The sequence below is a fragment of the Macaca mulatta genome, chromosome 2 (genome assembly GCF_049350105.2).
Source record: "Macaca mulatta isolate MMU2019108-1 chromosome 2, T2T-MMU8v2.0, whole genome shotgun sequence".
Taxonomy (NCBI): Eukaryota; Metazoa; Chordata; class Mammalia; order Primates; family Cercopithecidae; genus Macaca; species Macaca mulatta.
Window position 1 is genome coordinate 100,439,374 of NC_133407.1, and position 14,672 is coordinate 100,454,045.

A 14,672-nucleotide genomic window follows, 5' to 3' on the forward strand; every position below is an offset into this window, starting at 1 on the left:
AGTTTCTTTGGCTTAACAAAAATAGTAATGCTTGCTTTGGATACCTTATGAGCTTTTTCTTGAGGCTCAAATGATACAGTATTTGAAAACTCAACTGCCATACAAATATGAACTAATATTGTTATTTTATTAAGTACTTTCTTTCAGAGCATGTACAGCTAGTGCTAGAAAGATCTGGTATTAGGACTGGAATGACCTGCCCATCCAGAAGTTTTTTTCGCTTTCCCAAATTGTATTTTATTTCTGGTGGTGTCTGTACTGAGCATTAGGGAATAGTTGGAATTAAAGAAAAAGAGGTAGTGGAATTATATATAGCATAATATATAATTATATATGAGATGGACGAGACAAATATATTTCTTTAGCAATTGGTAATGTACGAGTAGGACCTGAAGGAGTGGGTTGCTAGAATGATCTTGAGCCGTCTTTGGTGAGAGAACGCTTTCTTGGAAGGAAATGCTGATTGAAATCTTATTTGAGGATCTTGGATTGATACATACCATAATACTTTAGAGCACCTTTTGGACACTTGAACTGCAGTGATGATAAAAGTTGTTGATAAACTGCAAACTAATTCTGTTAAAGAAAAACAAAAATTTTAACCTACATATTAAGACTAGAACTTGAGAAGTCCAGTATGAAAACCTATAATTTGCCAGTTATTTAATCGATAAGGATAGAGTAAAATGAATGAAAGTCTTATTATTTACTGCTTCATGATTAAGCTGAGGCTCAAAGTTTAAATAACTTAAGTTCACTTGATGATAATAGCAAACATCTTTGGGTTCACCCCAAAAGGCACTTCAGTGTGCTTTAACCTCACACACATCTCCATGAGCTAAGTAGTAGCTCTGTTTTATAGATGAAGGAAGGAAATCATATAAGTGACAGAGTCTGGATTAAAAATCAAGTCTTTCTGACTTAAGTCTATTATTGTCTGCTTCGTATAGTACTAATAAAATGATTATAATCTTAGTTCAAAAGTAGGAAGAACATTTTATTTTCTTTTTTTTTGTTTTTTTTCGAGATGGAGTCTCGCTCTGTCTCCCAGGCTGGAATGCAGTGGCGTGATATTGGCTCACTGCGACCTCTGCCTCCCAGGTTCAAGCAATTCTTCTACCTCAGCCTCTCGAGTAGCTGGGATTACAGTCGCACGACACCACACCCAGCTAATTTTTCAATTTTTAGTAGAGATGGGGTTTCACCATGTTGGCCAGGCTGGTCTCGAACTCCTGATCTCAGGTGATCCACCTGCCTCGGCCTCCCAAAGTGCTGGGATTATAGGCATGAGCCACTGTGCCTGGCTGGACATTTCCTTTTAAATATCATTTGACATTCTTGAAAGCAATATTTTTGTTCTTACATTAGGGCCTTTTAAAGACATGCATATTTGTTATATTTTATTAAAAAGAAAATTGGTTAGCTATGTGTACATTTTGCTCATGTTTCAATAAGCTTTGTGTGGCAAATATAGTTTGCATATATTAATACTTGGCAAATAAGTAAAGGGGGGAAAAGTACATTTTAGTAAAGCAAGTTTAAGATACTTGGGTTTTTGGGGGTGGGGGAAATAAGCAGGTAAGATCTCACTACATACTGAAGAAACATCAGGAATGCAGAGAATACCTGATTTATTTGTGATACCAGGACCTGTTCTGCAGGATACTGAGATCTGAGTGCCAGGGGCTCTATTCCTGAGAGATGTGAAATCCTTCAGTTTTCTTAAAAAAAAGTCTATGAGATCAGTGTACTAGACTTTTGATGTTGTAATATTAAAATTTATTTTCAACGCTATCTTTATTATAATGCAACACTCTTTGGGTTCTCCAAAGAGCGCTGATGTAAACTGGGCTAACAGGTGTGTATCATGTGTGACAATTACTAGTGAGGGGTCATTGTATTGCTTCTTTCTCTTGTCATGTATTTTCTATCTGATGACCTTTGCTAAGTGTGATGGGAAAATCAGCTATCAAATCGTAATTACTGCATTTATTTTTTTCCAGAGATTGTACTCCTATGCTTTTCTCTAAGAAAGACACATTGTAGTATTTTGAAATATTTCTCTTGTCTGATAGATGCTAGGACTAAAGTCATTGGACATCTATGGGGAACATCAAGAGGCTTAAAATGTTCCTTCTATCAGGTGTTTCACATCTAGTTAAAGAGTTAAGGTTCTTGCCTGTTGTACCAAGGCAGAGTGTGACAAATGTCTCAGGGGAGGTATAAAGTAATTTGAAACAGGGCCAAGTATGGTAGCTCATGCCTGTAATGCCAGCACTTTGGGAGGCAGAGGCAGGCAGATCACCTGAGGTCAGGAGTTTGAGACCAGCCTGGCCAACATGGTGAAACCCCGTCTTTACTAAAAATGCAGAAATTAGCTAGACGTGGTGGCACGCGCTTGTAGTCCCAGCTACACAGGAGGCTGAGGCGGGAGAATTGCTTGAACCCTGGGAGGCGGAGGTTACGGTGGGTCAAGATTGTGCCACTGCACTCTAGCTTGGGTGACGGAGTAAGACTCTGTCTCAGAAAACAAACAAGAAATGGCACAAAACTTATATAATGCAAAATTTAAAATAAAATCTAATATTTAAGAACCTGCTGCTGGGGATGGTTGCTCACGCCTGTAATCCCAGCACTTTGGGAGGCTGAGGCAGGAGGATCACTTCAGGCTAGGAGTTCGAGATTAGCCTGGGCAACATGGTGAGACCTCGTCTCTAGAATGGAAAAGAAAAAAATTAGCTGGGCGTGGTGGTATGCGCCTGTTATTGCAGCTACTTAGGAGGCTAAGGTGGGAAGATTGCTTGAGCCCAGGATGTCAGTGCTGCAGTGAGTCATGTTCATGGCACTGCACTCCAGCCTTGGTGACACAGAGTGAGGCCCTATCTCCCAAAAAAAAAAAAAAAAAAAAAAAAAAAAAAAAAAAAGCAGTGTGAAAGAAAGAGGAGGAAGAGAGCTTCTAATTGTGAAAATGGAGGGCTTTGTGGAAATGTTTGTGGCCTGGGCCACCAGGGCTGTGTAGACTTTAAACAGGCATAGATGGCAACTCTGCCTGGCAGGGGTTTAAAATCAGGAAAGAATAGTAGACAGCCTAGAGACCATAAAGAAGAAATAATAGGTAAAAAGAATTAGGATTTTATTTGATAGGAAATGTTGATAGCTACAGAAATAGAGGCAAATGTCTTTGAAGTTTTGTTTTTTTTTTTTTTTTTAAAGGGAAATGACTTCATTAGAACCGAGTTTTAGGAAGTTTAGTTTTATAATACTTTTTAAAACATGATAGCCTTATTGATATAAAATTCATGTATCATAAATTTACCGTTTAAAAATGTATAATGCTATGGTTTTTAGTGTATTCGCAAAGTTGTGCAGCCATCACCACTATCACCCCAAAAAGAAACTCCATACCCATGACCACTCATTCTTTATTCTTTCCTCCCCTCAGCCCTAGGCAATAACTAATCTACTGTCTGTCTGCGTAGATTTGCCTATTCTGGACATTTCATATAAATAGGTTCATACAATGTGTGACCTTTTGTGTCTGGCTTTCATTTAGCATGTTCCCAAAGTTCATCCATATTGTAGCATGTATCAGTTTTTTTTTCCTTTTTTATTGGTGAATAACAGTCCATTATATAGATATACCACATATTATTTGTCCTTTCATCAGTTGTTGGGCATTTGGGCTGTTTCTACTTCTTGGCTTTTATCAGTAATGTCGTGATGAACATCTGTGTGCAAGTCTTTGTGTGTACATTTTAGTTTTATTATCTTGGGTGTATACCTAAGAGTGGAATTGCTGGGTAATATGGTAACTCTGTGTTTAACTTTTTGAAAAATTGCCAAGCTATTTTCCAAAGTAGATGTACCATTTTACATTCTCACCAGCAATGTATGAGGGTTTCAGTTTCTCTGTATCCTCACCAATACTTGTTATTGTTCATCTTTTTTGTCATAGCCATCCCAGTAGATTAATTCTGTAATATATGGCAAAGTGAATTGCAAAGGAGTAAGAGATCAGTGGCAAAGAGACTAGTTAGTAGGCTTTGCTGTAGTCCAGACCAACAACTTTGTAAAACTTTGAAAATAAGACCCTCACTAAGAAAGATATATTTTATCATTACCTGATATTTAAAGATATATATTCATAAATATTATAACTGAAACATTTTCATATTATATAGAATGTACTTTCATTTTCTATCCTATTTATTCATCTTTTTTTTTTTTTTTTTTTTTGAGACAGAGTCTCGCTCTGCCGCCCAGGCTGGAATGCAGTGGCGTGATCTTGGCTCACTGCAAGCTCCGCCTCCCGGGTTCATGCCATTCTCCTGCCTCAGCCTCCCGAGTAGCTGGGACTACAGGCGCCCGCCACCACGCCCGGCTAGTTTTTTGTATTTTTTAGTAGAGACGGGGTTTCACCATGTTAGCCAGGATGGTCTCGATCTCCTGACCTTGTGATCCGCCCGTCTCGGCCTCCCAAAGTGCTGGGATTACAGGCTTGAGCCACCGCACCCGGCCTATTCATCTTTTTAAAATACAATCCACTAAATTTATTTCATGACCCATATAGATTATAACACATAGTTTGAGGTACACTGGGCTATACAGAGATATCGAGACACTAAATTCAGGCAGTGATGGTGGTAATGGAAAGGAAAACACAGATTTCCTGGATGGAAAATACATTAGTACTAGAATGAGCACTCAGTTAAGGCAGGGACTTTATTTTGTTTATCGTATATGAATGAATGAATAAATTAACTTTATTTGGGTGTGTGAAATGGAGGAAAACTGACTACATTTAGGGAATTAGAAAACCAGAAAGTAATGGTAGAAATGATAGTGAGTGAATTTCAGGAAGGAATAAAAAGTTATCATTAAAAAAAAAAAGGCTTCAGAAAGCTTGAGGTGGAGAACTATATAGTTCAAACAAAAAATCTGGCTCTAGCAGACAATAAGAGATTTTCAAGAAAGCAGTTTCATTAGAAGGGGTAGAATTCACTTTATTTATTTATTTTATTAATTTATTTTTTAAATAGAGACAGAGTCTCACTCTGTTGCCCAGGCTGGTCTCAAACTCCTGGGCTTAAGGGATCTTCCTACTTCGGCCTCCCAAAGTACTGGGATTACAGGGGTGAGCCACTATACCTGGCCCAGGAATTCACTTCTAGGTGGTTGAGGAAGCTGCTGGGTAATTTAAGTCAGTATTCATATACCACTCTTGTGAATCATTTATGTATTTATTTTTCTTTTTGAAAGGAGGAAAGGATAACTCTACTGGTAGTTAAGTTACAAGAAGATTTCCCCTTCCCCTTTAAAGGAATAGAAGCAAGAAAAAGAATATTTAAGCCCCTTTTCGTCTTTGAATTTTGTGTTTTTTTGATAATCTCCTGCTAGAAAACCCTTTGTAGTACTCCCCTTTCCAGATTAAAGCTCAAAACCCTTAGCTCAACATTTAAGACCTTCCACAATTTGACCCTAACTCTTCGCATTGTCACTCTGTCATGTGATTTTTCTTTCCTTCACCTTCCCTATCAGTCACCAAATCCTATTGTTTGTACCTCTCTGTTATTATCTCTTGACTCTTCCCTTTTCATTCATACTGCCACTAATTTTTTGACCTTTTATTTTGAGATAGCTTAAAACTTACAGAAGAATTGCAAAAGTAGTACAGAGTTTCCTTATGCTATCCACCCAACTTGCCCTAATATTAATATAGCTGTAGTATAGTAATCAGAACTGATAAATTAGCTGTTTATCATTTCTCCGTCATCTCTCACTCACGCGGTGGCAACAACCTACACAGAAGCCTTGTCTGTAGTCTTGTCTTCTTCATTGATTTTCTATGTGGCATCCGAGGGTGATTTATGAAAATGTATAATATAGTTAAACCTGGCCGGGCGCAGTGGCTCAAGCCTGTAATCCCAGCACTTTGGGAGGCCGAGACGGGCGGATCACGAGGTCAGGAGATCAAGACCATCCTGGCTAACCCGGTGAAACCCCGTCTCTACTAAGAAATACAAAAAACTAGCCGGGCGAGGTGGCGGGCGCCTGTAGTCCCAGCTACTCGGGAGGCTGAGGCAGGAGAATGGCGTAAACCCGGGAGGCGGAGCTTGCAGTGAGCTGAGATCTGGCCACTGCACTCCAGCCTGGGCGACAGAGCGAGACTCCGCCTCAAAAAAAAAAACAAAAAAAAACAAAAAAAAACCTTTGATATCTCTCCATTGCTGTTAGGATGAAGCCTAATTTTTTAATATACTTTCAAGGTCCTTTATTATCTAGTCTCAGGTAATTAAACAATCAAAAATCTTAAAAACCTACTTCCTTTCCTGTTGGAGTGTTAATGTAGGAAACTTCCAAGTCTTCCATGTTATGACTCCTATTTTTTAATGTGCCTCTCCCATGAAATCATGTAGTGTCTAGTACTTCCCCTGTGAGCTGTTTATTATTCTGTATTGTAAAGTAGTATTTGTCTAACTTCTTTACCAAAGTGTGTTTCATGAGGACTCCCCATGGTGATTGAGTACCTAGCACTATGCTTGGCACATGCTAGGTATTATAGTAGGCGCTTAGTATTGTAAATATCTGTTGAAAACATGAACTTCTTATCCTAGACAGATTACTCATTGGATGTCTTACGTATTTCATCATTTATGAAAATCATATGTGCCTACCATCTTGTACTGTTATTTCTCCCCATCCTATAGAATTAAACCTGGTTCCCACCTCTTCTGTAAAGGCTTTTTTTGTTCACACTTGCCTACCTTAATTGTTCTTTCCTATAGATTTTTTTAACATTTATTTTTTTTTTCCTTTATGCTCTTTCTCAGCAGAATCATCTTGCAACATTTAACATCTTTACTACTCATTTGGTACCTGTATGCTCTCTTATCTGTTTCCTCTTATATATACTTACCTTATCCTTGAAATTCTGTATAACTGTGTTGATAGCAAGGTGCTTACTTTAGTTCTTTCTTCCTTTTCTTTCATATTTACTTATCTTTTAGTACAGAAGACTGTGCTGGTGACTTTGGGGTTGCAAGATATATATGACAAGATCCTTGCCATAAAGGAAGTTGCATTCAAGTAAAGAAGATGAGAAATTGAAAGTTAGCATTTATTGAGTACTCCTCATGAATCAGGGATTATGAACGACTTTCATACAATTGATCTTACTGAACAAATCCCAAGGGCATAGGGCAGGTACATTAATAGGTGAAAGGCCATATAAAGTGCTGTAGTATTTCATTCATTCAACAAATATTTATTAAAGGTGTACTTTGTTTTTTTTTTTTTTTTGAGACGGAGTCTCGCTCTGTCGCCCAGGCTGGAGTGCAGTGGCCGGATCTCAGCTCACTGCAAGCTCCGCCTCCCGGGTTCACGCCATTCTCCTGCCTCAGCCTCCCGAGTAGCTGGGACTACAGGCGCCCGCCACCTCGCCCGGCTAGTTTTTTGTATTTTTTAGTAGAGACGGAGTTTCACTGGGTTAGCCAGGATGGTCTCGATCTCCTGACCTCATGATCCGCCCGTCTCGGCCTCCCAAAGTGCTGGGATTACAGGCTTGAGCCACCGCGCCCGGCCTAAAGGTGTACTTTGTGCCAGGCACAATGATATGTGCTAAGAACAGTTTTAGTTCTCACTGAGCTTACAGTTTTGTGGGGGATGTGAAAAGAAATAGGCAATTATAGTATGGTCAGATAAGTTCCACAGTGATTGAGAATCTACTTTTAAGTACTTGCCTTCATGGAGCTCTCAGCCTAGAAGGGAGAGACAGACAGATAAGCACACAATGTACTATCCATTATTTTATGTACCATGATGGGAGGAGATATACAGGGTGCTTGGAAGCTAAGAGAAGGAGCATCTAACTAAACCCGGGAAGCTGGGAGGAAATTCTGTCTAGACTGAGATCAGAAGGAAGAATTGGAGTTAGCTAGGCAGAGATGATAGGGGAAGTATATTTGAGACTGAGGCACAATAGGGTTAAAAGTCCAGAGTTAAAAGAAGCAGGTAAACAGGGCCCTTATCACACAAGGCTTTATAAGGCATTTTATCATACCAAATCTAATTTAAAATCATAAGCTGAGATAGAGTAAGCTTAGATTTTTGGCTCAGATTTCTACTCTGGATTTAGTTTTTGACATTGTCCTATTTCATTTTGTTTCTCTTTAGTGTGAGAATTGTTAATCGTTTCACAAAAACAGAATGAAGTAATATTTTGCAAAGAAAAAAAAATCCCTACACAAATTATAAAAAAAACCTGTTTACTAGTTAATATCCTTTATGGGTATAAAACCAGATTTCCCAAGATGGTTCTTCAAGGGCACCTTGAAGCAAAAATACATGTCCCAAAGGAGGCCTCCTGGAGTGTTGTGTCAGGGTGTGTTAAATAGTATGTTTCTAGTTTGAAAGATTACTGGTGTAATGAGTGGAGGAAGAAGTTGAATCAGAATGGACTGAGGGAGACAAAGTGGTTTTATTGATTTAACCATTCTTGAAGAAATCAGAGCCATGGAGAGATCCCAGAAAGGTGTGACAAAATCTTGAGATTTCAAAATCTGGATTTGCTAACTCATAACATTTTTTTAGGCTTGCATATAATGAATTATCATGTTTTCTTTTCTTTGTAGAAAGAAATTCAAGCCATGAGTCAGTGCCATCATCCTAATATTGTATCTTACTACACGTCTTTTGTGGTAAAAGATGAGCTGTGGCTTGTCATGAAGCTGCTAAGTGGAGGTGAGTAGAGTACAAGGAAATGCTATAAGTACCATGGTTTGAAAAGTTAATAAAAGTTTCCTTTTCTATTATGATTTTGTTTTCATGGACATTTGCATTTGAGGACATACTGAAAATATAGTATCTGCTGAAGATGCTAATCTATGAGCCAAGACAGGTTTCACACATTGCATTTGCTTCATTTCGTTGTCATGCCGCTTAAATCTCTCTTAATTTTTTTTAGAGACTGGCTGGCTCTTGTCACCCAGGCTGGAGTGCAGTGGTGCAATTATGGCTCACTGCAGCCTCAAACTGCTGGGTTCAAGTGATCCTCCCGTCTCAGCCTGCCAAGTAGCTGAGACAACAGGCATGTACCACCATGCTCAGCTAATTTTATTATTTAATTTAATGTAATATTTTTTGGAGATGGGGTCTCACTTTGTTGCCCAGGCTCATCTCTAACTCCTGTCTTCAAGAGATCCTTCCACCTTGGCCTCCCAAAGTGCTGGGATTACAGGTGTGAGCCATTGTGCCTGGTCTAAGTCTCTCTTAATTTAGGATGCTTCCTTCTTGCTTCCTCCCTTCCATGATGTAAACTTACTGAAGAGTCTAGGCCAGTTATCTTGTAGAATATGCCATATTCTGGATTTATCTGATTATTTCTTCTTGGTGGTATTTAACTTTATCTGTAGTCCTCTATTTTTTGTATATTGAAAATTAGATCTAAATGCTTGATTAAATTCAAGTTAAATATTTTGTGGGAGGATACTTCTTGGTGATGCTGTGTATTTCATATTGCATAACATCAGGAAATATTTGCTATCTGGTTGTATCTTTAATAGTGATGTTAGTTTTGTTTATTTAAGATTAGGACAGCCAGGCCTCTCCATGGAAAAGGTAACATTTTCCCCTTTGTAGCTAGCAAGTAATCTGTGAGATTTTACTTTGTGAGTATCCAGTGAGTGTCCAGTTTTCCATAAGTCTTTTATCTTAATGGTTTTCACATTTGTTGTTTGAATCCTTGTTTAAGTCAGTTATTTCATCAGGAGTTGTAAAACGGTGATTTTTCTTACAGCATCATTTCTTTTATATTTATAAACTGACATCCTTATATGAAGAACTTTTCCATATCAACTGGGACACTGATTAATCTGTACTCTAGTTCCTACTGAAAAGGCAAGATAAATAATTGAGTCTTTTTTAAGGATCAAGTTTTGGAGTAAAAATTTTGTTAGTAATCATCTCCAATAGTAGAGAGGGTTTAAAAATTTTCCTTTTTGCAGTTGGGTAGGACCTTCACTTTTTCGAGTATTATTATAGACCCAAGGATTTTTATGTATTCAGTGTCTTTCCATCAGTTATACTCTATTCTTTTTGGTATGCAGGTTGTCCAAAATTGTCAGTGGGAGCCCTTTCAAAGTCACTCTTGTGTCCTCTTGACATGAACTCATCAGTCTTTCATTACATCCTTAACTTTTTAGTTCAAGATTCCCTAGGGTTATATTTGTATTCATTTATTCAGACCCTGAATCAGCCAGTACTCTAATGAGCTTTGGTATTTTTTCCTCGGGAATGGCACTTAGAAAGCATAACTTGGATGCTTGGAGTGCTCATTACTACTCTAGTGTAATTGCTTCTAGAGCTTGGAAATACAGTATATTAAAAATAAAATTATAATTTGACATTAATACAAGTTTCCAATACAAGTTTAATGTCATAGATTTTTTAAGCTTGAATCTCTTTTCCTTTACACAGAAAATTTTGCTACCCGATATTAACATAATTACTTAAGTGCTTTATCTTGCAATATATATACAATTATTTCTACTTTATTCTTACAATAAAATATAAATATTGCTCATTGCCAACTGTGAAACCTTGGCATGTATAGATCGAACATTTTTTTTTGGTTACCCAAAAGCTCATGCCATTTGGTAAATTAGTCATTTTGCCAAGGCATGGATTTGAATCACATGGCAAGACTGGTAGGACTAGTGGGTGATGGAGCCACACTGGCCTTCCTATCACTATGCTGGTTGGTTTTTGCTTGCATGTGTATTTTGTGGGCAGTATGATTTTCCATCTTAGAATGTAGAGTTACAGAAAAGATAATCCATATTTGTTTAGTTTGCAGTTTTATTGCTATATCTCACTGAACACCATACTTCCCCAGAAAGACTGTAAACAACATAAGACTTTAGAATTAAATTTCAGTTTTTCTACTTAGCAATTGTATGTTATTGGGAAAACTCTTTCAGCTCTTTGAAACTTTTTACTTGTCTGTTAAATGGGAATACCTTTCTGCATTTCAGGGTATTGATGAGGAGTATATGAGATGATACATGTAAATCACGTATCATGTGCTGTGCTGACATGTAATAGGTGCACAAGAAATTTTAGTCATTAATAGTAATAAGCCCTTGCCATTTGATGCTTTTCAGTGTAGCCAGAATCACCTTTTTGTTTCAATCCCATTAGTGACACACTGGAGAAACTGGATTGCTTTGTTAAAGGCCCTGTTCATATGATGGTTGGAAGCCTTGCTAACACCTACCACCTTTCAAGATGGTGGTCAAGCATGGTTCTTTCAGTATGGAGAGATATGGGAGTATTAGGTAATACTGTGTCTTTCGTTATTGATCACCTATAGCATAATTTTCTTTATTTGTAATTTACAAGAATACGTAATACAAACTTTTTAATGTTTTGCAAAAAAGTCCTCTGATGAATGGGAATGAATTGTCTGCTTAATTCTCTCGTCCATACCTGTATGCCAGCCTATGCTTTCTGCTACTCCTAAGCAGAACGAGTTTTTTTTTTTAGAATTCCTGTCCCTCTCTCAGTGAGTATATGTCTTGATCATAGAAGGGGCAGGACATGTAGATGGGTGGGATGTTTTTTAAATGTAGCTCTTTGTCCCTCTTGGTCTTAGGTTTTCTGGGACATTACCCAATTTTTCTAGCCTAGCCCTCAGGAGATTTCCTGGAGGATAATTTTCAAATGTGTTCCAGTTAGTCATAACTCTTTTTATAAGTGCTTATATTTTAGATGATCATTACATCTAAACCTTTTAAATATTAAAAATTTTGCACTTTTTAGGAAAATGAAATCTTGCTTTTGTTATAAAATAAATAAACATTTAAACTGAGGTGATACATTAGGCAACATTTAGAAAACAAAAATTAGAACTAAGCACAGCTTACTTTTTTTTTTTTTTTAAACAGGAGGAAGATGTGTCAGGATTATAGCTTAATTAAAATGACATTCATCAAATACTTATTGGTCTCCAGTACATTGGTGAATAAAGCCATCAGATCCTTGCTCTTGTGGGCTATGGGAACAAATTCCAGGAGAACTTAACCTTATTGAGGGAGAACAGTTGCAGTGGGATTAACTAAGATTTGCCTCTGGAGATGATGTCCACCTGAGATCTAAAGAATAAGTAATAATTGCCTGGGTGAGGTGGCTCATGCCTGCTATCTCAGTGCTTTGGGAGGCCAAGGCGGAAGGATTGCTTTAGGCTAGGAGTTCAACAGCCCAGCCTGGGCAATATGGCAAGACCCTGTCTCTACCAAAAATAAAACAACTAGCTAAGCTTGGACCTGTAGCCCTGGCTACTTGGGAGGCTGGAGGATAGCTTGAGGCCAGGAGTTTGAGGTTACGGCAAGCCATGATCTTGCCACTACAATCTAGCCTGGGTGACAGAGTGAGATTCCGTCTCTAAAAACAATTAAAATTAAAAAGAATAACTAATAATTAGCCAGGTGAAATGGAGGCTGGAGAAGGATGGGAGATGTGATCTAGCTAGAGAGAATACTGTGAAAACGGGGATGAAGACAGGATGGAGTGTGTATATGTCTTGAGAACTGACAGATTCACAGTTGGAGCAGAGAGAATGAGAGAAGAGGACTCTTGGAAGAGGCTTACTGATAAGCAAAGGCTCCCCAAATTAAAAATATAAATAACCAGAGTTAACAGAAATATGTATAGGGTACCTTCTTTCACATCAACTTTTTTAGTTAGAATATTGAAAACAAAAGCGTAGTTTTGATTTAGGAACATTGTACTGATGTAGAATTTAATAAGTTAATTAAATCATAAAATGAATAGTGAGTGTCACTTTTATCCCACCAACCAGGTGTACATCCTGGTTAAAATAAGTTTAATTGTGTCAATATTATAATCATTTAATGATCCTTCCTTATAACTGTAATATTCCTATCTTTGCTAATTAAAACTCTCTTGTTGAATGTTGGGATTTATTACTACAGGAAGTTAAGCTTTCGAAGTTAGAAGCACTTTTGGTATAAATAGCTATTTCCAGTTTATTAGCACCAAACTGCAAATGTAAGCTTTTTAGAAATCAAAGTAATTAAGAAAACTTCTGAGAGGAAAAAAGAGTTACCTGTAGTACTTAAAGGGAGGAAGTGTAGAAATGCAGAAATCTAAGGTAAATTCACTGTCTGAGATAGTTGTTTAAGGCTGCCCTCAACTTTGTCTTTTTCTAAGAGATAAAGTGCATGGGGACTTCCTTGATCTAAAGGAGGACCCAGATAAAATGTCTGATATTAATAGTGACCAGCTTTGGATGTTCAAGCAACAATGCAGGGTTTTAAAATTTCTATAACATCTTTTGGTCTAAAATGGAATATTCAGACCAAGCAAACTTTGGCCCCTTTGAAACCTTCTGAGGCTTAGGAAGACATAGTAGTGGCTAAAGATTGATTAAAACTTCTTAGAGATACCAGTAACTAAATTGAACAACTTGATTTTATATTTAAAGAGTATCTTTTCATACTAGTAAAGTGAGGAAATTAATTTGTTGATGGAGTCATTAGTTTGAGTTATAATTTTCAGACTTAACAAGTGTCTGAAGCCAGCAGCCACTTCACTACTTTGTCAATATTATTTTTATATTCTATAATGATTTTATTGGACAATTAAAGTTTTGCATTGCTTTTTAAATGTTCCATGCCACAGGCCTGACAGGGGATTATTTTTTGGGAATAGATGATCTACATTTAAACTTTTTGCTTTGTTACAAAATTTGTACCAAATACCCTGTTTCCCATTATTTGATTTATTTACTTTTACTCTGAAAAATGTTTGGATTTTAATGAACAACTTTCATCAAAGTAATCTAAGTTGTTAAATGCCTTTTAAAATCCAGCTTCTTGGGCCCTCCCTCAGTTCCCTTGAATGACTGTCTTATAGGGCCTAGGAATATGCATTTTTACTAGCTTGCCAAGTAATTCCTTCACACATTAAAGTTTGAGAACAGATATCCCTATATGCTATTTCTTACAAATTGTGCATGAGGACAAGATACTACATACGCGGTTATAAATTTTCCTTATTATTCCTACTTTAGGTTTTTTTTGTTTTTGTTTTTTTTTTTTTTGAGACGGAGTCTCGCTCTGTAGCCCAGGCTGGAGTGCAGTGGCCAGATCTCAGCTCACTGCAAGCTCCGCCTCCCGAGTTCACGCCATTCTCCGGCCTCAGCCTCCCGAGTAGCTGGGACCACAGGCGCTGCCACCTCGCCCGGCTATTTTTTGTATTTCTTAGTAGAGACGGGGTTTCACCGTGTTAGCCAGGATGGTCTCGATCTCCTGACCTCGTGATCCGCCCATCTCGGCCTCCCAAAGTGCTGGGATTACAGGCTTGAGCCACCGCGCCCGGCCCTACTTTAGGTATTAATTGAGTCATTCATTGATAATCTGCCCCCTTTTGCTTAGCATATTTTCTCTTCACCTTTCTCTTAGCTGACATGAATTCTTCATAATTTTGATGTTTGAGGATGGAGGATTATAAACACCGTCATCGAGTTAGAGGCTACAAGAGGCTTAGAAAACCAAATGGATAAGAAGCAGGGGATCTTACAGGACCATTATCTCTCAGTTAAGGATGAAGGTCTTAGTGACGATTCCTCCACCCATGAGAATTACATTGTTGGG

General features: G+C 37.8%; 1 protein-coding gene across 6 annotated transcripts in view; it reads left to right on the forward strand.

Moving 5' to 3' along the window:
* The window catches only part of OXSR1 (oxidative stress responsive kinase 1), a 93,773-nt gene that overhangs the window by 18,030 nt on the left and 61,071 nt on the right, over window positions 1-14,672 (forward strand). For 5 of the 6 annotated variants that reach the window (XM_077990139.1, XM_077990140.1, XM_077990141.1 and 2 more), the window contains 1 exon segment: window positions 8,631-8,739. In XM_077990139.1, the coding sequence (XP_077846265.1) occupies window positions 8,631-8,739 (109 nt within the window). 6 annotated transcript variants of the gene reach the window in all.